The sequence below is a fragment of the Chanodichthys erythropterus genome, chromosome 2, assembly GCF_024489055.1.
Source record: "Chanodichthys erythropterus isolate Z2021 chromosome 2, ASM2448905v1, whole genome shotgun sequence".
Lineage (NCBI taxonomy): Eukaryota > Metazoa > Chordata > Actinopteri > Cypriniformes > Xenocyprididae > Chanodichthys > Chanodichthys erythropterus.
Window position 1 is genome coordinate 14,320,192 of NC_090222.1, and position 20,169 is coordinate 14,340,360.

Sequence of the window (20,169 nt, forward strand, 5' to 3'; positions counted from 1 at the left end):
CATCACAGAGGTGGACACAGCACAGGTGGTGATGAAGAGGATGCATCAGTTGTGGACGTGACTAAGGATGACTGTAACAGTTTGAAAATATAATTTGAATAAAAACAAGGTCTACAAGCAAAAGAACTAAGGAAACTATTAATTAATATTAAAATAATTAGCTGTTAATGGACTGAGGTGTTGATCACAGAGTATTGTGATGATGTTGACATATTACTCACCAAACAATCTTTTTGTGATAGCTGTTTAGCAATCGTATTGCATTCATTTTCAATTTCTGCCCTGTTAAAACATTCATAGCAATCTTCATGATGTTTTCTTAATTTTGCCAGTCTTGATTGAAACCGCTTCTGTGGATATATAAAGAAGTATTTAGCATAAAGGGTTAGTTCACCCAAAAATGAAAATATTGTCAATAATTACTCACCCTCATGTCGTTCCACACCCGTAAGACCTTTGTTCATCTTCAGAACACAAATTAAGATATTTTAGATTAAATCCGATGGCTCAGTGAGGCCTCTATTCAAAGCAATAACATTTCCTCTTTCAAGATCCATTAATGTACTAAAAAACATATTTATATCAGTTCATGTGAGTTCAGTAGTTCTACTTTAATATTATAAAGCAACGAGAATACTTTTTGTGCGCCAAACAAACAAAATAACGACTTCGACAATATAGTGATGGGCCGATTTCAAAACACTGCTTCGGAGCTTCACAAATCAAATCAGTGACTCGGCTCTCCTATCAAACGGCTAAACTGTTGAAATCATATGACTTTGGCGCTCCGAGTCACTGATTCAATAGGTTGTTTGCAATCACGTGGTTCTGGTGAAGCGCAAAATTCCGGTGGAGGGCAAGCAGTGAAAATTAGAATGGAAAAGATGGAGAAAAAGTCCTTTCTGTGCTGGTTTAGAAAGGTTTAAACAGAAAATCACAACATATGTTGGCGATCCTTGTGTTATGAAGAGGAGAGACTTTTCCACTGAATTGAAAGACTTGATTGCCATCGCGGAGGCAGATATAGAGAATGTGAAGCTGCCGTCACGCCGCGTTCAGTTCTAGTCTGGTTTGTTTATATCGCGCTGCCTTTCTGCTAGTGAAGTCAAGTGCAGTATTTTAATTTTTTGATTGTGAAAAATGTCGCCATTGTTGGTCATTTATGCTGAATCGAGAATTGTAATAGGAACTCACAGTATCGTTCGGGGAAAAAAAAAATGGACGGTAATACAATTTTCGCCTTGGTTGAGAAGGTGAGGAAAGATGACTTTTAGCAAATGTAATAATGTGACTAAATAAACCCACTGCCTTTCACTTAAAAAAAAACTAAAAAAACAAACATACTTTTTGAGTTTTGTATTTGGTTTTTGTGCAATAATTAATTAACATTATGTTTGCGAGTATGATCACTCGCTTGTGAATGATTGTAACTTGCACACAGCCACTTCAAAACTGTTCACAAGCTTCTATGGGTTTGATTTTGGTCATTTGTTGAAATAAATACAAAAATACAGCGTGTCGGTGTCCGTCCCCTGATCGTGACCCTCCGATTCTCCTTATGGGGAAAGTGAATATTTACAAAAATAACATTAAAACTAGTTACATTTACACGCTTCCAACAAAGAAATGCATCATCTTCTGTCAGCTTGTTAAATATTTATTTTATTTGGACATTTTCTACCATACGACGGCTGAAAGCAGCAGCGCGTGACACTATTCTCGTGGTAACCAGATCAACATTGTAAACAATTCTACAAAACTGAAGGGAAAACACCCAATTATAATTAAATAGGATAAAATATCTTCTCCTCCCTGCAAACGATAGCATGTAGAATGTTAATATTTAACCGAGTCAAAAACAAAAGGTAAGTATCCATATTAATTTCAGTATCAGCAGATGCAAAACGCTATAAAAAGGCGACAACTTTTAACGTTAAAAAATGAAAAGTTATAAAAAACGGTATAAGTTATGTAAACGATATAAACACCTTCTGGGTTCTCGATTTTAACGATTTGAGCAACTATAAACAATGCAAAACCTTTTGAGTTTTTGATAGGATTCCTATATAGAAACATCACTCCCTGCCCTCCAGACTCATTCGCGCTGCTGCTGTGACGTCATGTGCAAACAACCCATTCATAAAGCTCCAAAGCAGTGTTTTGAAATCGGCCCATCACTATATTGTTGAAAAGTCGTTATTTTGTTTTTTTGGTGCACAAAAATATTCTCGTCACTTTATAATATTAGGGTTGAATCACTGTACTCACATGAACTGATTTAAATTTGTTTTTAGTACCTTTATGGTTCTTGAGAGAGGAAATGTCATTGCTTTGAATAGAGGCCTCACTGAGCCATCAGATTTAATTAAAAATATCTTAATTTGTGTTCTGAAGATGAATGAAGGTCTTACAGGTGTGGAACGGCATGAGGGTGAGTAATTAATGACATTATTTGAACTAACCTTTTAAACAAACATAAAATGTACATTAACAATATTGAAAATAAAATTGTGACAATAACTAGGTAACTAGCAGAGGTGGGTAGTAAGGCGCTACATTTACATTCCATAACTTTTGGTGCTTGAGCGGTTAATAAACAGAACTGCATGTGTCTAAAGAACACTGTAGCTGGAGCTACTTCTCTCTGTTTATGTCTATGACGAGTCACACAGATACTGTGCTTCTCCGCAGTGGTTCCTTCCAGACCGGGAAGGAACCAATTTAACTTTTTACAATTCTGACAGAATATTATTTTGTACCATTTGGAGCGTTTACACAAAGTGTGCTGGATGAAGTGGACACGCACCTACAATCAACTAAAAACAAACCTTCTAATGCATCCCATGGTCTGCCAGCGATAAAGATCTTTTCTAGTTGAACACCTGTGCATCAGCTGTTAGTAGTTGCCTGTGTTGAATAGGGTGTTCAGTATTTTGGGGGCGGAGCAATGAAGGGGAGGGTGTGGTTGTTTGGGTGTCGATTTCAAATATCAACAGTTTTTCCCAGAAATCATCTAATAGTTGCTGCATTATGAGATAGTTACCGTTTTTCTTGATGTTCTTGCTTTGCCTGACTGCTTATGTGGACCACTGCTGTTCACCTCGTCCAATCCAGGTGAAGAAACAGGAGCAGCACAATGAGGCTGGATGCCAGAAAAGGAACCAGTGAATATAAAAATCAGAAATGTTTGTATAGAACAGAAAAACTAGTAATTACTCTAGCTGTCCTACAGTAACTTTATCTATCACTCCTTTCCTTCTGTTAACACCCAGACACACTACTCACAAAAGAGTCAATAATATAGAATAATGATACAGATGTTTTAAAGTGGACTTACCGATCTCTGCGGACCCAAACTGATGGATGGCTTTTTATCAGAGGATTCAGTTGATGCTTGATTCAAAGGCTTGAGAAATATGAGACCACAATCACATGGTAACTAATCAGATAGTAAAAGATTATCCTGAATTACTGATCAATCTTTCTATCATTTTCTTGATAGTACCTTGACTCGCCATGGCCAATCTGAGTATCCGTGATTGAAAGTGATTTCTTCCCCTGGTAGAATGTCTCGCACAGCAAAGAGACACAGGTGAGGTTTCCTGCTCACTTCAAGGGTTCTCATTTTGCAAGTAGGATTTCTGTGTTCGTCATTTACAAGTCTTCCCAAGGAACCGTCTTCTTTAGATGCATCTATGCTATAAAGACATAAAATTATTACTCAATACTTGTAATCTTATATATGCTAGACAAGTAGAGTTATTTTTAAGTGGAAACCCACCGCTCTGCATAAGTTGTATGTCTCGTTTTTAATCTACCCGATTCAGACCATCAGCTGATCATCAGGACACAGCTCTATGAACTCAACCGAGTGTGTCAGGTTAAGGAGACAAACAGAATCTGCAGAGAGGAGGGTCTGAGAACCACGGATCTATCGGACAGTGTATGGCAACATCCTCTCAGCAGACAAATGCATCTAACATTCACCATTTTGTTCTCTTTTGGGAATACGGTTAAAAACGAATATTGATGACTCAAAGAAACTGCACTCAGCACCCTTCAAGTCAGTTCATGGTTGATTTTAAGTATTAAGGGTGTGTTCACACTTGGTATGTTTGTTTAGATTAAAACGAACCCTGGTGCCATTGCTCTTTTATGGCACTTTCTCACTGTGCGGTACGACTCAACTCGGCTCGGTTTGTTCTTCCACTGCAGTTAGTACCGCTTCAAAGTGATTGGGATTATAGTCTGATCATTACAGTTGTGCTGCCACCTCGTCTACTGACCACGATAGAGGCATTTCTTTTTCAAGTTGCATGTGATGGTCATTTAAAGCAAGTCAATTAAAAAACACGAGACAGCAAACCCGCTAGAATTAAATCTTGCAGGTTTGCGATACAATATAGTGCCTCTACTACATCAATCCAACAGGTCTGTACTCACCACCAATTTCTGCCACACCACTGAAACTCAAACAGGAACGCGTTCTCGGCCTCAGTGTAGTGTTCAGCTCGGTCAAGACTCTCTTCTGAACTCAGAAGTTCACCTCTGTATTCAAGAGCAAAATCACCTCTGAAAAAAGCTCTAGTGGTGAAAACTCCACGCCCTGAAGAGGAGAAATGCATTAGATTCAGCAGTTTATTAAAAGTCAACTATCATTTTGATCATTACTTAAAGTTCTCTGCCATATGATGTACATTATATGTAAAAGGGAAATTACTGAATGAAAATAGTCAATAGCCAGGCAAATTTCTAAGTATGCTGTGCTTTTTATACATTACATTATACTTTAAAGTCTTAAAATTATATAGTTAAAATTTTTATACTCTTTCATACATAAGCAATATTATCTTGGCTTTATATAGTTTAGAATAGAGTGCTGCAGCGATGACGTATTTTTGCAGGTGATCCGGTAGTTCACACACCCCTGGTTCCCTCAACTAAAACCCTATATGTTGTTTTAACTGGCTTTTGTATTGCTGCAGAAACTAAGCTTAAGTTTGCCTATTAATACACCACAGTTGCAAAACTTCATCGTCCTCATGATTAAGCTTCAAGAAATCATCTAGAACATGTTTTTGTTATATTATTTTTAAAAGAAAATTCTGTGTTTAACATGCATCGCTTCTGGATAGTTTGTCTTTGTGGTGTATGGATGTTTATGGATGGTTTTTGGCTTTAGATAAAGAGTTTTTTTGTTGTTGTTGATAAATGTGCCTCCAGGAACTGTAAAACTTTAAAAATCCATCTCCCTGTGTAATAAGTATAATGTTTTGCATTCTTATAATGTATGTTTGAATGGTTGTGTACAGTGTACATCCCTAAATCTACCTCTAAACACAACGAGGCTGTGAAAGTGACTAGTGAGTAGATGACTTTATCTGTTCAGGTGACGATTTTTAATGTCCCAGACAAACCTCTGTCTCCCATTTAGACACTTGTTAGCAACTGCCTTTAAAGTAAAAGCTTTTTTTTTTTTTTTTAAATCACAAGAGGGTATTACTGATGTATATTGTGTCTTAGAAAAAAAAAAGTGAAAAAGCAGCCCTTACTTCAGGAATTTAACCAAAACCCAATAATAAAAAAAAAAAATTAAAAAAACATTGATCATGTACATGATCATGCACAACGATATACTGATAGCTGCAAAAAAAATAATCACCTTATTGAAGGTCTAACGGGTATGGAACGGCATGAGGGTGAGTAATAAATGACATTATTTGAACTAACCCTATTATAAAAATGATCCATTGTCCTGGTTTACATACAAACCAATAACCACCTAAAAGTTCAGTTCACCCAAAAATGAATTTCTGTCATTAATTACTCTCCCTCATGTCGTTTCACACCCGTAAGACCTTCATTCATCTTCAGAACACAAATTAAGATATTTTTGATCAAATTCAATGGCTCAGTGAGGCCTGCATTGAGAGCAAAATCATTTCCTTTTTCAGTGTTCAGAAAGCTACTAAAGACATATTTAAAACAGATCATGTGACTACAGCAGTTCAATACTTTTGTGTGCCCAAAATCACCCATCACTAGATATTATTGAATAAAGTGGTTATTTTGTTTTTCTGTGCACAAAAAAATATTCTCATCACTTCATAACATTAAGGTTGAACCACTGTAGTCACATGACTGTTTTAAATATGTCTTTAGTAGCTTTAGAGGTCTCACCGAGCCATCAGATTTTATCAAAAATATCTTAATTTGTGTTCTGAAGATGAATGAAGGTCTTACAGGTGTGGAACAACATGAGGGTGAGTAATTAATGACAGAAACTTCAATTTTGAGTGAACTAACCCTTTAAACTACAAGACTTTATTTGTAAAGCAGGTTATTCTGCATTAATGACATCAAGACCAAACCATTCGTGTATCTGGTTAGTCATAAATACTTGCCTTTATATTTGCTGATGAACTGCTCTTGAAGCCCAGGCTTATCAGCTCTACGGGTCATGTGATCCTCTGCATCCTGCAGAGGTGTTTTACGCCTTTGCTTTTCAGCATTATTTCTGGAAAAAAGAAATAAAAAGAAATATAAGGTGAATGGATTAAATAAGCATTTTAAAAATCTTTTTGATCTTACTGGAATTGTTCACCCAAAAATGTACATAATTATTGTACTAATCCTGTACTAAAATTGTACAAACCTGTGTTGTGTTTTTCTGTGGAACACTAAAGTTTATTTTTAAATGTAATACAGAGCTCTATGCAATGACAGCACATGTGACCAGTCTGAAACAGGCATTTAGATTAAAAAAAACAGCAATATCATTGATGCCAAAAACCATTGTGACCAGATGATTGATGTCAATCCATATTCATATTAATTTAAAAGCTACAGATTTTCAGTCAGTAACCTGATAGATTCATATGGACTATTTTGTCTGCTTTGGAGCTTGACACACAGAATAAAAAATACTATAAAGTGTCTATGTACTGTCATTGTGCAAAAAAGCTCTGTGAAGATAAATAAAAAAACATGGATACTTTTGTGTTCCACTAAAAAAAAAAAAAAGTGTAAATAATGTATTACATAAAATTAAAAATGACATCAAATAATAAAAAATGAAAATTAATTATTTCAAATTACAATACATACTGTTGACATTTTACAAAAAATGAGAAAAACAGGCTACCACTGATTAAATTGTAGAATCTAAAGAGATATTATATGAAATATAACAAAATTATATTTGCTGATCAATGCCTACAAATAAGCAATAAACTGTTTTTTTCCTTATTGCAAAAAAAAAATCAAATGAGAATCAAACTCAAATACAATCGAGAAATAAAACATTAACAGAAAATAATTTAACCACTAAAGTAAACATACATCTTACTAACTTTCATATTTCACAGTGTATTTTAGTTATCATGCATTTTCGGGACAACACTTGATCTCACCTCTCCAGCGTCCATTGATGGGGGTTGTCGTCTTTTTTCGCGTCAAGCAATGCCATGTGATTGCATTTCCCGGGAAAACACATCCACAGCTGACGTGCGTGCATGACGTAGTTACGTATTTGGATTTCACGTTGAAATTGTGACTACATTTATTTGACCTAATAAATATTTTGGCAAACACCTAGATCTTTGTTTGATTTATTCACAGTACTGGTTCTTCAAACTTAAATAAAAAAATAAAAAATAAAATAAAAACGGAGGCGTACGTCTTTCTAATGGACAGAGCACATGATCACTTTTAAACGATCTCTTTGGAACATATCTTAATTTTTACTAATTCTGTTTAATCAAATGTTTGAGTTAAAATCAGGGAGATGTGTGGATTATTTCGAGGCTCTAAAATAAACTTTAACGTGCACTTTATTAACAGCATTTTCTTTCAATTTTTTTTTTTTAATTTATGGTATTTTATATTAAATATAAAGGAAGGAAAAGCTGCTAGATCTTGTAAAAGTGCTTTAAAAACGCATAGCCACGACAGATTATTCCATCATTTGAGCAGCACTCGTGATCTCTCCTCAGAGCTCATCTCACTCTGCACTCAAGCTGCTGCGCTGCTGCTGTGGGGGATGGGCGGGAGACCCGCGCGATCAGAAGCCGGTGGGGGAAGGGCGGCGAGTCACTCAGTGTCACTGTCTGCAGCTCTCAGCTAGGGCTAGGGTTAGGGTTAGGGTTAGTGTTAGGGGAGCAGGGGTTTCACATCCAGTGCCTTTTAAAATCAAAGTATGAACAAAATAAATCTGTAAACAAACATGTAAACGTCCCAGCTTGAGTCATGATTCTTTTAAACACTTTTTATACTAAACACTGTAACTGCTCTCTCTCTCTCTCTAAATATAAAACAATGTTTGCTGTAACTGCTCTCCTATTATATATTCTCATTCATATGCATCCTTAAGATGTAAACCAGTATGTGCATTTCTTAAAACAGTTCATACAAATAACAGCACACAATGGATTACATGCAATAGCCTGTAACCAGCTCATAATCCTTATATCAGTGTCATCAAAATGACAAGTCCTTGTATCATTGTTCACAAAGACACTCTGACAGTATTTTCAGAAGTAATATGGATACGATTTTGATGTCAGTGATTGAAAATACACAAGACTGCACTTTATCTGTATGGCGTACATTTCAACAGTATGAACACGTCACTCTAGACTGGATGAGACAGGATTCAGATATACTTTCTGGTGGTCTGTCAAAAAATTACAGTAGCTACAATGTCATGTGATATAATGACAGCCAGTGGCACAGATCCTCACCAAACCATCCATTCCAGCGTGATGAATATGATCCTCAACTGGATGGAACTGGAATAAGTACTTTGACTGTTGCGATCATCCCAATCGGACTTATGATAGCTGCCTGAATTATGCTCTGTTCACTGTTGGACAGAGGAGAACTGATAACAAAGAAATGTTTCAAGGGTACCCCAAACAAGTGACGAACCTGGCTGGAACATGCTTGTTCAATGAACACTTGTCAGTGGTGTTGTCGATTACCTGAAAGTTTTCATCATCATTGTATGTGTGTTGTCTGCAGCAAGTTTCTGTATTTGGGTGAATATTTGCAGCAAGTGTGTTGTCAAACTGATCAAGATGTTTTGTTCATTTTTTCTGTTTGCATGTGTTTTCTTCAGTTGTGCGCGGTGATCTCTCTCAGCCACCGTAATATTTACTGTATAATGTAAAATGCAAGTAGACTGCAGTAACATAGCATTACATCAGTCTACAGTTTATGTAGTGAACAGTACATAGTGAACATTATCTGATTTCACACCTGTTCTGTCTACAAACACATCTCCCATCATTCGGCTATTTTGACCCATCTCGGCCTTAAGGTCATGACTGAGAGCATGATCTACAACAGTGGCTCTTATTTCCATCAGAAACATCTCAGTCTTGGCCTCTTCTTCCTCTTCCTCTGTTCTCCTCCGTACCCTTCCACCACACATCCTTACTCCTTCTTCTGTCTGTTGACTCTGTTTGTGTCCTTGTTGTTCATTCATGTTCAGAGTGTGTAACATTGTGTTGTGCTCTGTCTGTGCCTCCCAAATGAGATGGCATCTGAGATATTTTAGAGAACTGTTGAACATTGCTTGAATTACATTCCCCTTCATTATTGAAATTCAAAATTCATCCCTGAAATTTAATAATTCAGGACAAAAAAAGTCTAAAAGAAATGTATAGAAAATATGCTTGACAGTTTATGACTAGTTCAACCATTTTGCATTTAATGGCTTATGAAAATAAAAACTATTCGACACCTAGTATATTTTGATGAACATGACATAAGCAAGTGATAATGTAGGAAACATCTGACACTTGTACATCAAATGCATGAATGTACCAAAGCATTTGCAATTTGTTCAGGAGAATGAGAAACTGCATTTATGATGTGAACAAGAGACTATAATGTGGATGTTGAACAAGTAAGAATTTTAGTTGTGATTGGAGACATGCACCAAAGTGAGAGAAACTGTTATATATAATATAATATAAAATATAAAATTATGATATTATATATAATATTAATTATTATAAATATCAAATATAAATATAAATTATTATATTATATATAAAATATAAAGAGAATGTTTGCTGTAACTGCTCCTATCTATATAATATTATATTTTTTTCACATATCTTTATTTATTATGTGAACAAGAGACTATAATGTGGATGTTGAACAAGTAAGAATTTTAGTTAACTGTTAACTGCTCCTATCTATATAATATTATAATATATTTTTTTCACATATCTTCATTTATGATGTGAACAAGAGACTATAATGTGGATGTTGAACAAGTAAGAATTTTAGTTGTGATTGGAGAAATGCACCAAAGTGAGAGAAACTGTTATATATAATATAATATAAAATATAAAATTATTATATTATATATAATATTAATTATTATAAATATCATATATAAATATAAATTATTATATTATATATAAAATATAAAGAGAATGTTTGCTGTAACTGCTCCTATCTATATAATATTATAATATATTTTTTTCACATATCTTTATTATTTATTTTTTATGTTACTATTTGTGTACTGTACTTGTCTCTTGTCTCTGATACTAATGGAGGAACAGCAGAACGCAAAGTAGGAGAAAACACTTAAAGCAAATAAAATCACTCATAAAAGCAAGCGATTTTTGAAGGTTTTCAAATCTTTTTGTTGCTTGTGTATTTTATTAAATAAACTCATATGTATAAATCATCATACTTGACGGATTAAAACAGTTGTCCCTCCGCTTTTGGGAGGAAATATGTATGTTTCATATTCACATGACGTAATGTCTGTCATCCCCGCGTCAAACTCGTTCGTACATTAATAAACTGTAGTTACAGTACGCGGATATAGTCTCCGTTAGGCGGGGGCGGGGCAGCGCGATCTTTACACACACATTGATGCGAGAGCAAAACTCCGAGGATTAAAAGTTAATAATACATGCCAATATAAAGCATGAGAGCTCCTGCAAATGAGTCTATTTTTATTTAAACACAAATTATTGTGAATATTTCTCAAATTAAATGTGGATTATATGTCAATTCATTCATATTCATGATAGTTTTTGCCTCCGCCATCTTTATTGGTGACGTGTTGGTCTCTGATTGGTCAGATCACCAGTCCCGCGCTCGTAGTATCTTCCTGCGCTCTGATTGGTCAGAATCCCAAAAGTGTGTATCTTTCCGGAAGTGCAGTTCTCCTAGAGGGCGCTGTGTTATACACACTTTAGTGGGGGGGCATACACACTTTAAGTACACAAATCACATAAAAGTGAATTTTTGGGACAAATGAGATTTTAAGCCAGGAAACCATTTTAGAGCATGCTGAATGCCACTATATGGTCAAACAAATGAGGACATACAAAATGTCCCAAGTTTTTTTGGTGGTCCCCAGTTTACTGGTGTGTATCCTGGTGAATGTACCCAAAAGTGACATAAGTAGGTACACACACACACACACACACACACACACACACACACACACACATGTTTGTTTTTGTGAATTGTGGGGACTTTCCATAGACTTCAATGCATTTTACACTGAACAAACTGTACATTCTATCCCCCTACCCTGCCCCTACCCCTAAACCTAACCCTCACAGGAAACTGTGCAAACTTTTACTTTTTCACAAAAACTCATTCTATATGATTTATAAACCCATTTACATTGTGGGGACCGCTGGCTGGTCCCCACGATGTAGGTGAACTCAGGTTTATATTACATCATGGGGACATTTGGTCCCCACAATGTAATATAAACAAAAGCACACACACACACACACACACACACACACACACACACACACACACACACACACACACACACACACACACACACACACACACACACACACACACACACACACACACACACACACACACACACACACACACACACATAATATAAGTATATATGGGCTGCCCATTGTGCACTCTGCATTTTTTTTATACTGCAGCTACCTACATGAGCAAGAGGCAACTGTTTACACTTGTACTCTGATTCCCAGTGTGCATGAACAATCATGTGACATGCATTTTCGGCTGTGTATTGTGTAGACAAAGATCATTTTCATTTTAAAACGCCATTTTAAAACAAAAACGCACTAGTGTAAACGGGGCCTAAGTTGTTTACGTTCATTATTTTTGTAATGTTATGTGCTTTGAGACATGAGGTACTTTAACGTCGTGTTCTTGTGACGCTTTGCCAAGAGCAGCTGTGTGTTATGTGTTTTGGAGAAGGCGTGGCTTCAGATGGCATTTTGCATGGAGGGTGGGATCGTATGTTTTCAGTGCTAGCTTTTCCCAGATCACCTACTGCACATTTAAATTTAAATACACCTATGGGTTGTGATTTAATATAAATTTAACATTATGTATTATCATGAAGTATTATCCTCACAAATGCTAATATAGATAATGTTTTAACTTTTAAGCCTATTAAATGTTCTAAAAATATTTTTCTGCATGTTTATTTGATTATTCACCAACCTACAGACTGATACATCACCAAGGCTGATATATTGGTATTTTGATAATTATTGTGTTGGCTGATTAGTTTTTAAAGGTGCCATCGAATTGAAAATTGAATTTACCTCAGCATAGTTAAATAACAAGAGTTCAGTACATGGAAATGACATACAGTGAGTTTCAAACTCCATTGTTTCTTCCTTCTTATATAAATCTCATTTGTTTAAAAGACCTCCGAAGAACAGGCGAATCTCAACATAACACAGACTGTTACGTAACAGTCGGGATCATTAATATGTACGCCCCCAATATTTGCATATGCCAGCCCATGATCGAGGCATTACACAAGGGCAGCCAGTATTAACGTCTGGATCTGTGCACAGCTGAATCATCAGACTAGGTAAGCAAGCAAGGACAACAGTGAAAAATGGCAGATGGAGCAATAATAACTGACATGATCCATGATATTCATGATATTCATGATATTTTTAGTGATATTTGTAAATTGTCTTTCTAAATGTTTCGTTAGCATGTTGCTAATTTACTGTTAAATGTGGTTAAAGTTACCATCGTTTTTTACTGTATTCACGGAGACAAGAGCCATTGTTATTTTCATTATTAAACACTTGCAGTCTGTATAATTCATAAACACAACTTCATTCTTTATAAATCTCTCCAATAGTGTGTAATGTTAACTTTAGCCATGGAGCACTATCAAATTCATTCAGAATCAAATGTAAACATCCAAATAAATACCATACTTACACGATTAGACATGTTGCATGACAAACACTTTGTAAAGATCCATTTTGAGGGTTATATTAGCTGTGTGAACTTTGTTTATGCACTGTTTAAGGCAAGTGCGAGCTCCGTGGGTGGGGAGCGTGAGCATTTAAAGGGGCCGCAGCCTAAATCGGCTCATATTTAATGATGCCCCTAAAAAAGGCAGTTAAAAAAATTAATTAAAAAAAAATCTATGGGGTATTTTGAGCTGAAACTCCACAGACACATTCAGGGGACACCTTAAACTTATATTACATCTTTTAAGAAGACGTTCTACGGCACCTTTAAGTTTGGCCAATAAGTGTCGGAAGCGTACTTTTATTCTGACAGCACCAGAACTTTTATTTTGGCAGCGCTGAGAAAGCAGCTTTGCAGCACCTAAGCGGAGATTCACATGAGCTCCCATTCTCTGTCTTCATACATGTACAGTCTTTGTTTATCTGTCTAATAAATTATTTAATAGAACTGTTAAACAAAGAAAGTGAATGGTATTATCACGTTCTTTTGTTGTTCTGTTCTGTCTAGTCTTAGTTTTCATTGTCATTGTTTGGTTTAGTCCTAGTCACTCATATGTTTTCATAGGTTTTAATTAAGTACTCACCTGTTCCCAGTTCCTGTAATTAGTCTCTCTGTGTATTTAAGCCCTTGGTTCCCTTTGTTCAGTGTTTGGACTTGTTTATGTGGTTGTGCTATTCTGTTTTCCTGTCGAGCTGCAGCATTACATTTTGGATTTATTCATTAAAAACTCGTCATTGTGCGCATTATACAGCCACAACGTTACAGAATACCCAACCTAACAAAAAATTAATCTTCCTGCGGTCAGATTGCTCTGTTTAGATGAAACCCTCGAGGACCACACAAGTGATGTTTTAGACCTGCCGTGCCTTACCACCTTCCCCGACCACTCCCTGTGTATGTTTTTCCTCAACAGATTAAAAGTGTTTTTTCAAAAACACTGTTTGGAAGTTAGTTGGGCCGACACCAACAACAAATGTGTAACCAATCAGCATTAGGGGGCGTATGACGGTCGAGGACACAGAACGAGCAAGAGGGAGATTTGAAAAAAAAAAACTGCAGAAAGAGAGATGAGACAATATAAAAGAGCTCAAAAGAATATCACTGGAATGAAGGTTTATGACTGGGCAAGCGCTTTAGGACCCGCGTTAATATTAGAAAAGCGTTCCAGCGCTGGAGAGAGCCAAGCAGGAAAACCTGAAAACAGACGCTTCACACATGAGTAACTCTGGGTGTGAGCGTCAGTGATTGTCTGGAGATGCTGTGCTGTTTGCGACAAACAAACACTTGTTTGTATTTACTCTTGTATACTGTATAGGGATGCTCACATTGACCGTTTAACAGTTAACCGAAAGTAAGAATTTTAACCGATTAATACTATCAGTTAAACGTTTTTTTTTTTTTTTTTTTTGCTGTTTGCTGCATGGTTAAAGAAAAATATGCTATATATACATATATGCTTATTTGTTAACTTGCGGGGCGTTTCACACGTGCCAGACATATTTCGCTAAGCAACAAGCAAAATGAAGCGAGCGAAAAGAAGTACTGACCATTTCGATAGGGGATCAGGACCCCCGCAGTTTTGAAAAGACAGAATTCGACCCCCGCACTTTTGATAAGGGCTGCTTCAATCAGTCACAATATATCATCTTTTAGCTTAGGATATTTTCTTTCAAATGAGACCATTTTCACATTTCTGTGAGCTTTTGTTCATAAATAATCGATCACAGCGTGCTAACGTTTTAGGACAGGTCGATGGTATATCAATCGTGGCCGAACGTTAGCGTTTGTCAATCAAGCAAAACCGTCCATTCAGAAACCGAGAAATTTGACACTTTAAGGTAAGAGGCTGATCTCTCAGATTGACGCGCGAGCTGGCTTGACTGAAGTTTTCGTGAGGATTTGTAGTTTATGGACTGTTTTGAGTTTGGTAATTACATCTAGAAAGTTAAAAGCATTGATGGCATCTATAAAAGACATATCTAAAAGCGAAACGAAAATTATTGCCTCGACCGGCGACACAGTGGGGAGGACGCACGAAAGGAGACCTGCGCGTATAACTGGTATGTGTATAGCTACTGTAATACTGCATTTACAAAGCTTATCAGTGGCATGCACTTTGATCACGAAAGTGAAAGTGCCTTTTGCGGTCGCATCGCAGTGCCCCCGCGTTTCCCCCCGCGGTTCTCGATGTGAACCGTGAGCTCCAGTCCATTACAATTTAGGGCCATGGTATACTTCATTTCCTGCATTCCGCTCAGTCTCGTGCCCGAGCCTTTCATAGAAACTCCTTTGCCCATGAGCGCAGAAAGACGCGTTCGGTATGCACACGTGCACCGTCCGTGGTCATAACAATAACAATCCTTGAGGTAGGCCTGCTATTTTTATTTGACGGAAAAGTCTAAAATACCGGTTGTTCAAAGCTTCAATGGATTCACCGTGTTTTTGTATTGTCATCTTAATTTGTTAAACATTTAAGTGAAAAATATTTAGTGTAGGCCTATTTATTTTATGCTTTTTTTTTAAATTATTTTTTTCTGTTGTCAGAAACGCTGCAGGTGCGTGACAATTTGATAATGTGAATCCAGGTTCTGTTGTTTATCTGTTCTATGCTGCTGTTTGCATGTTAAAATAAACCCGTGGAAGACACAGACACTCGTCAACTGTATTTTTTATTTAATGTCATATATATGTCATATTATCATCATATAGACTATACAATATTAGTCCGAAATGTCCATTCAGTATAAACACGATAGTACGGTCGTCAATACGAGGATGCAGAATGCTAGAGCGTTATGTGAACAGATCACGTGCTGCGTTCATCCAATCAATGACACAGACACCACAAATATGCAAATAAGAACATTAAACATCAGTTTACAAAAACCCAGGATTAATTGTTAACTCCAGGTAAAATATGAGCAGTGTGAAACGTGAAGCAAGATAACCCAGGATTCCATTTACCCGGAATTTAGAATGACCCAGGGTTAACTATTTCAGTGACTGTCTGCCTCTCGGATGAGGCCAACACCAGCCCCACTCCAGACCCAGAGACCAGCCAGCCACCAACAACACCCAAAATTGACATTTTGCCTAAGCCCACCGCAGACACAGAGAGAGCGCCCAAGCAGACACCCAAACTATGCCTGTGTCTCCAAATCTCATGGCTCCACCGCTGTTGAGTACTTCAGACTACTGGTAGAACCGCTGACTCCACCCTGGCACCACCAACCATCGAATCCACCGTGGGCTTTCATCCTGACAGTACTCTGGGTTCCCACCTGGCTCCTCCTGCCTTTGTCTCCTCCCGCTGTACAGTAAGTGCTGTCCTGGTTTCTTCCTCCGTCATCTCCTCCCTGGCTCTTCCTTCGTCCTGGGTTGTCCCATCTACCAGTTCTGCGTCTTCCTCCAAATTAGTATTTATTAGTAATAGAAAGGCAAGCAAAATGTTCTATATTTTAGTATATATATATGTTTATCCATGAATTGTTTATGGTTTGTGGTAGCCGAGTCTTACATATGTGCAAGGCACATATTGGCTGAGATTTCTACTGTGTATTTTGATGGCATTTTAAAAAGCATATTCTCGCTCTCTTTCTCTCTCTTTTCATTATGAGCAGCAGCACAGGTCACAATGTGGGACAGTGAAATGCAGCAAGGTTAATTAGATTAGTTCTGCACTCCACAACTAAACCCCCCTTCATTTCCATCAGCCTGTGGAAGTCAATAGAAACACACAACCTTTCTTGCAACTCTCTCTCACTCTCTCTTTCGGTTGTTTACTCCTACTTCTTTTAGTAAAATTATACTTTCTCTTCACTTAGAGCAGTATACGACACAGGAACTTGTGAAAATATGCAGTATGTTGCAGTATGACGACTCATCAGCTAATGATCATGTGTCTGCTGCACAATGACATTCTGAGGTTTAATCACTTCCTGTGAGGATGGCGTAATCCACATTTTTTTAATGCAGCAGTGTGAAGACGTGTCTTTAAAATTTACAATCAGCTTTTGTGTTAATTTTAACTGACAAGCTATGACCTGGATGACTGAACCTTCATAGACTAGAAAACATGTTGAGAGAGTGATCTGCATTGACCGCGTCCTGTCATAAAAACATCAATCTTGCATCCAAAGTGGATAGCCGAAACATGTTGCCATTTCCACCTGATATTAACATGCATTCAAAAGGGTCCCCTGTGACCAGTCAAAAATGTCATCAATGGCATTTTAGTCAATGTGTCACTACTATACATGTTGAAAAACCACAAAATAATGCTGTTGAACTCAATGTGCTTGATTTTTACTTTCACCACAAATGTTGAAATGCTCATTGTTATTTCAGTTGAGTCCCTGTTTTCAGTGATCAGATCACAAAATCATATTTACACCTGCAGTTACACAGATGGTGCGTGTTAAGCACCTCACTGATGATGACTAATAGTAATAACAGTTTTAGTATTTACACTTTATACTTTTACTGGGTGCTGTTGTGACATTTATAACACCAAGAGAGGTTTGTTGCCTATTTGTTTCTATATGCATCTTTAGGTGAAATAACAGCTGGATATTCTCATTCAACTTTCTCAATTCTATTGGAGTTTGTATTTTTTTTTAATCTCAGATGAGTCAAATCAGTCAGCATGAAGTTGATTGTTTGAATTGACAGCAACTTCCTAAACCTCTTACTGAGCAATCGAGGATACAAATACGGCTAATTACGGTCTCAGTATGCGGTCGCTTTAAGTAGCTGTGGTGACTGGTTTGTTCCGGTAAACAGACTCCTGGTTGTGAATAAACGGCACTCTCCACCGCCGCCTGTCTCACCTCACCCCGCGCCACTTCAGAAGCCAACAGAGAGCAGCTGCCTCCGTTTGCCGCCCCTATTATTTATTCATTCACTTTCCACTGATCACACTCAACACACACACACACACACACTATACATGCAGCCATACACGTAGACGCGCACACATAAGTAGCTGACATGAAATCTTTGTGGGAAGATATATCCTGCATTGTAATATGACATGACTCCACCTAAAACAATTTAAACTGCATTTTCTAATTCTTTAATCATCATAAATGCGCTTTAATAACCTTTGGTAACACTTTACAATAAGGTTCAATAGTTAACATTAGTTAACTACATTAGTTAACATGAACTAATAATGAACTGCACTTCTGCAGCATTTATTAATCTTTGTTAATGTTAATTTCAACATTTACTAATACATTATTCAAATCTTGTTAATATTAGTTAAAGCACTGTGAACTAACACGAACAAACAATGAACAATTGTATTTTAATTAACTAACCTTAACGATGTCAATAGAGTAAAAGATGTAGGTTACACTATTTTAAGGTGTCCGTGTTACAGTGTAATTATGCATTTAAGTACTGTGTAATAATAATTAACTACATGTATTTACTATAGGGTTAGGGTTAGGATTGGGCTTTGGTTTGGGGTTAGTTGCATGTAATTATGCATAATTTATAGTTATTACTACAATAACTAAATGTAACATGTGTAACAAGGCCACTGTAAAATAAAGTGTTACCTAAATGTATTGCTCATGGTTATTTCATTTTAGTTAATGCACTAACTAATGTTTAACTAATGAACCTTATTGTAAAGTGTTACCAATGATTAACTATTCTAAAGACAAAAGGTTGATTGAAAAAGCAAAGCATCTATAATATACATCTTTCCTAGATTTATTTTCTTAAAATTTATATTTCAATATATATATATATATATATATATATATATATATATATATATATATATATATATATATATATATATATATATATATATATATATATATATATATATACACACACCATAAATAAATGCTGCTTAAATTGGTGTTTAGTTGCTACAGTTTGCAAGGAAAACTCCTCTGTGGGTTGGAACTAAACTCTGGTTTGAAACTGATCTTGAAACTGAGTTTGAAACTGATCTTTTGGTTCATTTAGATGTCTTTGGTCCATGTTGCATATTTCATAGTTTGTTTGGAAGCAGACAGAGACCAAAATTTTCAGGTGTCTCGGTCTGCTTCTTTGGTGTGCACCAATGTTCGAATGGCAGCTTTCACACTTATTCAAATGAAACGCACTAACAAAGCATTGAGAGCAATCACACCAGAGTTCATTTTAATCTAAATAAACCTGCCAAATGTGAACACACCCTTAGACACTGTTTTTAAGCATTTCACCACAGGCTTTTAATTTTGAAGATTACATTAAAAGTTTTAAAAAATTGTGTCTCTGGACCCTGCAGACTCTCCGGACCCGTTTCATTCCCTAACGGTTTGCTAAATGCGCTAGCTGTCTGAAGTAAACTTCTCTTTAAGAGTCATCTCCAATCTGGCTCAACTGAACATGAAACCAGTCTATTTTTACAGCTCAGACAAACTATACAATATTCATCTTAGCTTGACTTGACTTTGGTCAATAGGTACGTTTACACGGAGCATTGTAATCGGTTTAAAAGTCAAATCTGAATAAAAAAGTGCTCCATATAAACATCTCAATCGGAATAAAAATGCCCAAATCGAATGAAATTGTAATCAGTTTGAGAGGGGTGGGATAAACCTTTCTATAAACCGAACAAAATAAAAATTCTGAGATTTAAACACGTTTAACTGATTTTAGTTTTCGTCTACGTCATCACATCAATAGGCCAGGGGTCGTCAGAATGCAAAATGGCGGTGGCAAAATCAATCTGGAGTAAAACTGAAACAGGACATAGGCTAATGTGCGCATGTCACAAAGTCATTCCGATTGAAAGCGCTGGCGCATGTAAACACCATATCGGATTAGATAATGTCTCATGTAAACAGTCCACCAAATCTTTCAATCGGAATGATTTTAATCGGACTGATTATGTTTTTG

General features: G+C 36.5%; 2 protein-coding genes across 3 annotated transcripts in view; both read right to left on the bottom strand.

Moving 5' to 3' along the window:
- Window positions 1-20,169, bottom strand: part of osbpl3b (oxysterol binding protein-like 3b) — a 120,821-nt gene that overhangs the window by 56,928 nt on the left and 43,724 nt on the right. The gene's annotated exons all lie outside the window — the stretch shown is intronic.
- On the bottom strand, window positions 3-7,468 carry LOC137029109 (histone-lysine N-methyltransferase set-1-like). Its single transcript, XM_067398634.1, has 8 exons — window positions 7,413-7,468; window positions 6,405-6,517; window positions 4,444-4,606; window positions 3,506-3,698; window positions 3,338-3,406; window positions 3,044-3,142; window positions 222-350; window positions 3-71 (listed from the first exon to the last, which is right to left on the bottom strand). The coding sequence occupies exons 1-8, from the start codon at window positions 7,466-7,468 to the stop codon at window positions 3-5; spliced, it is 891 nt and encodes a 296-aa protein (XP_067254735.1).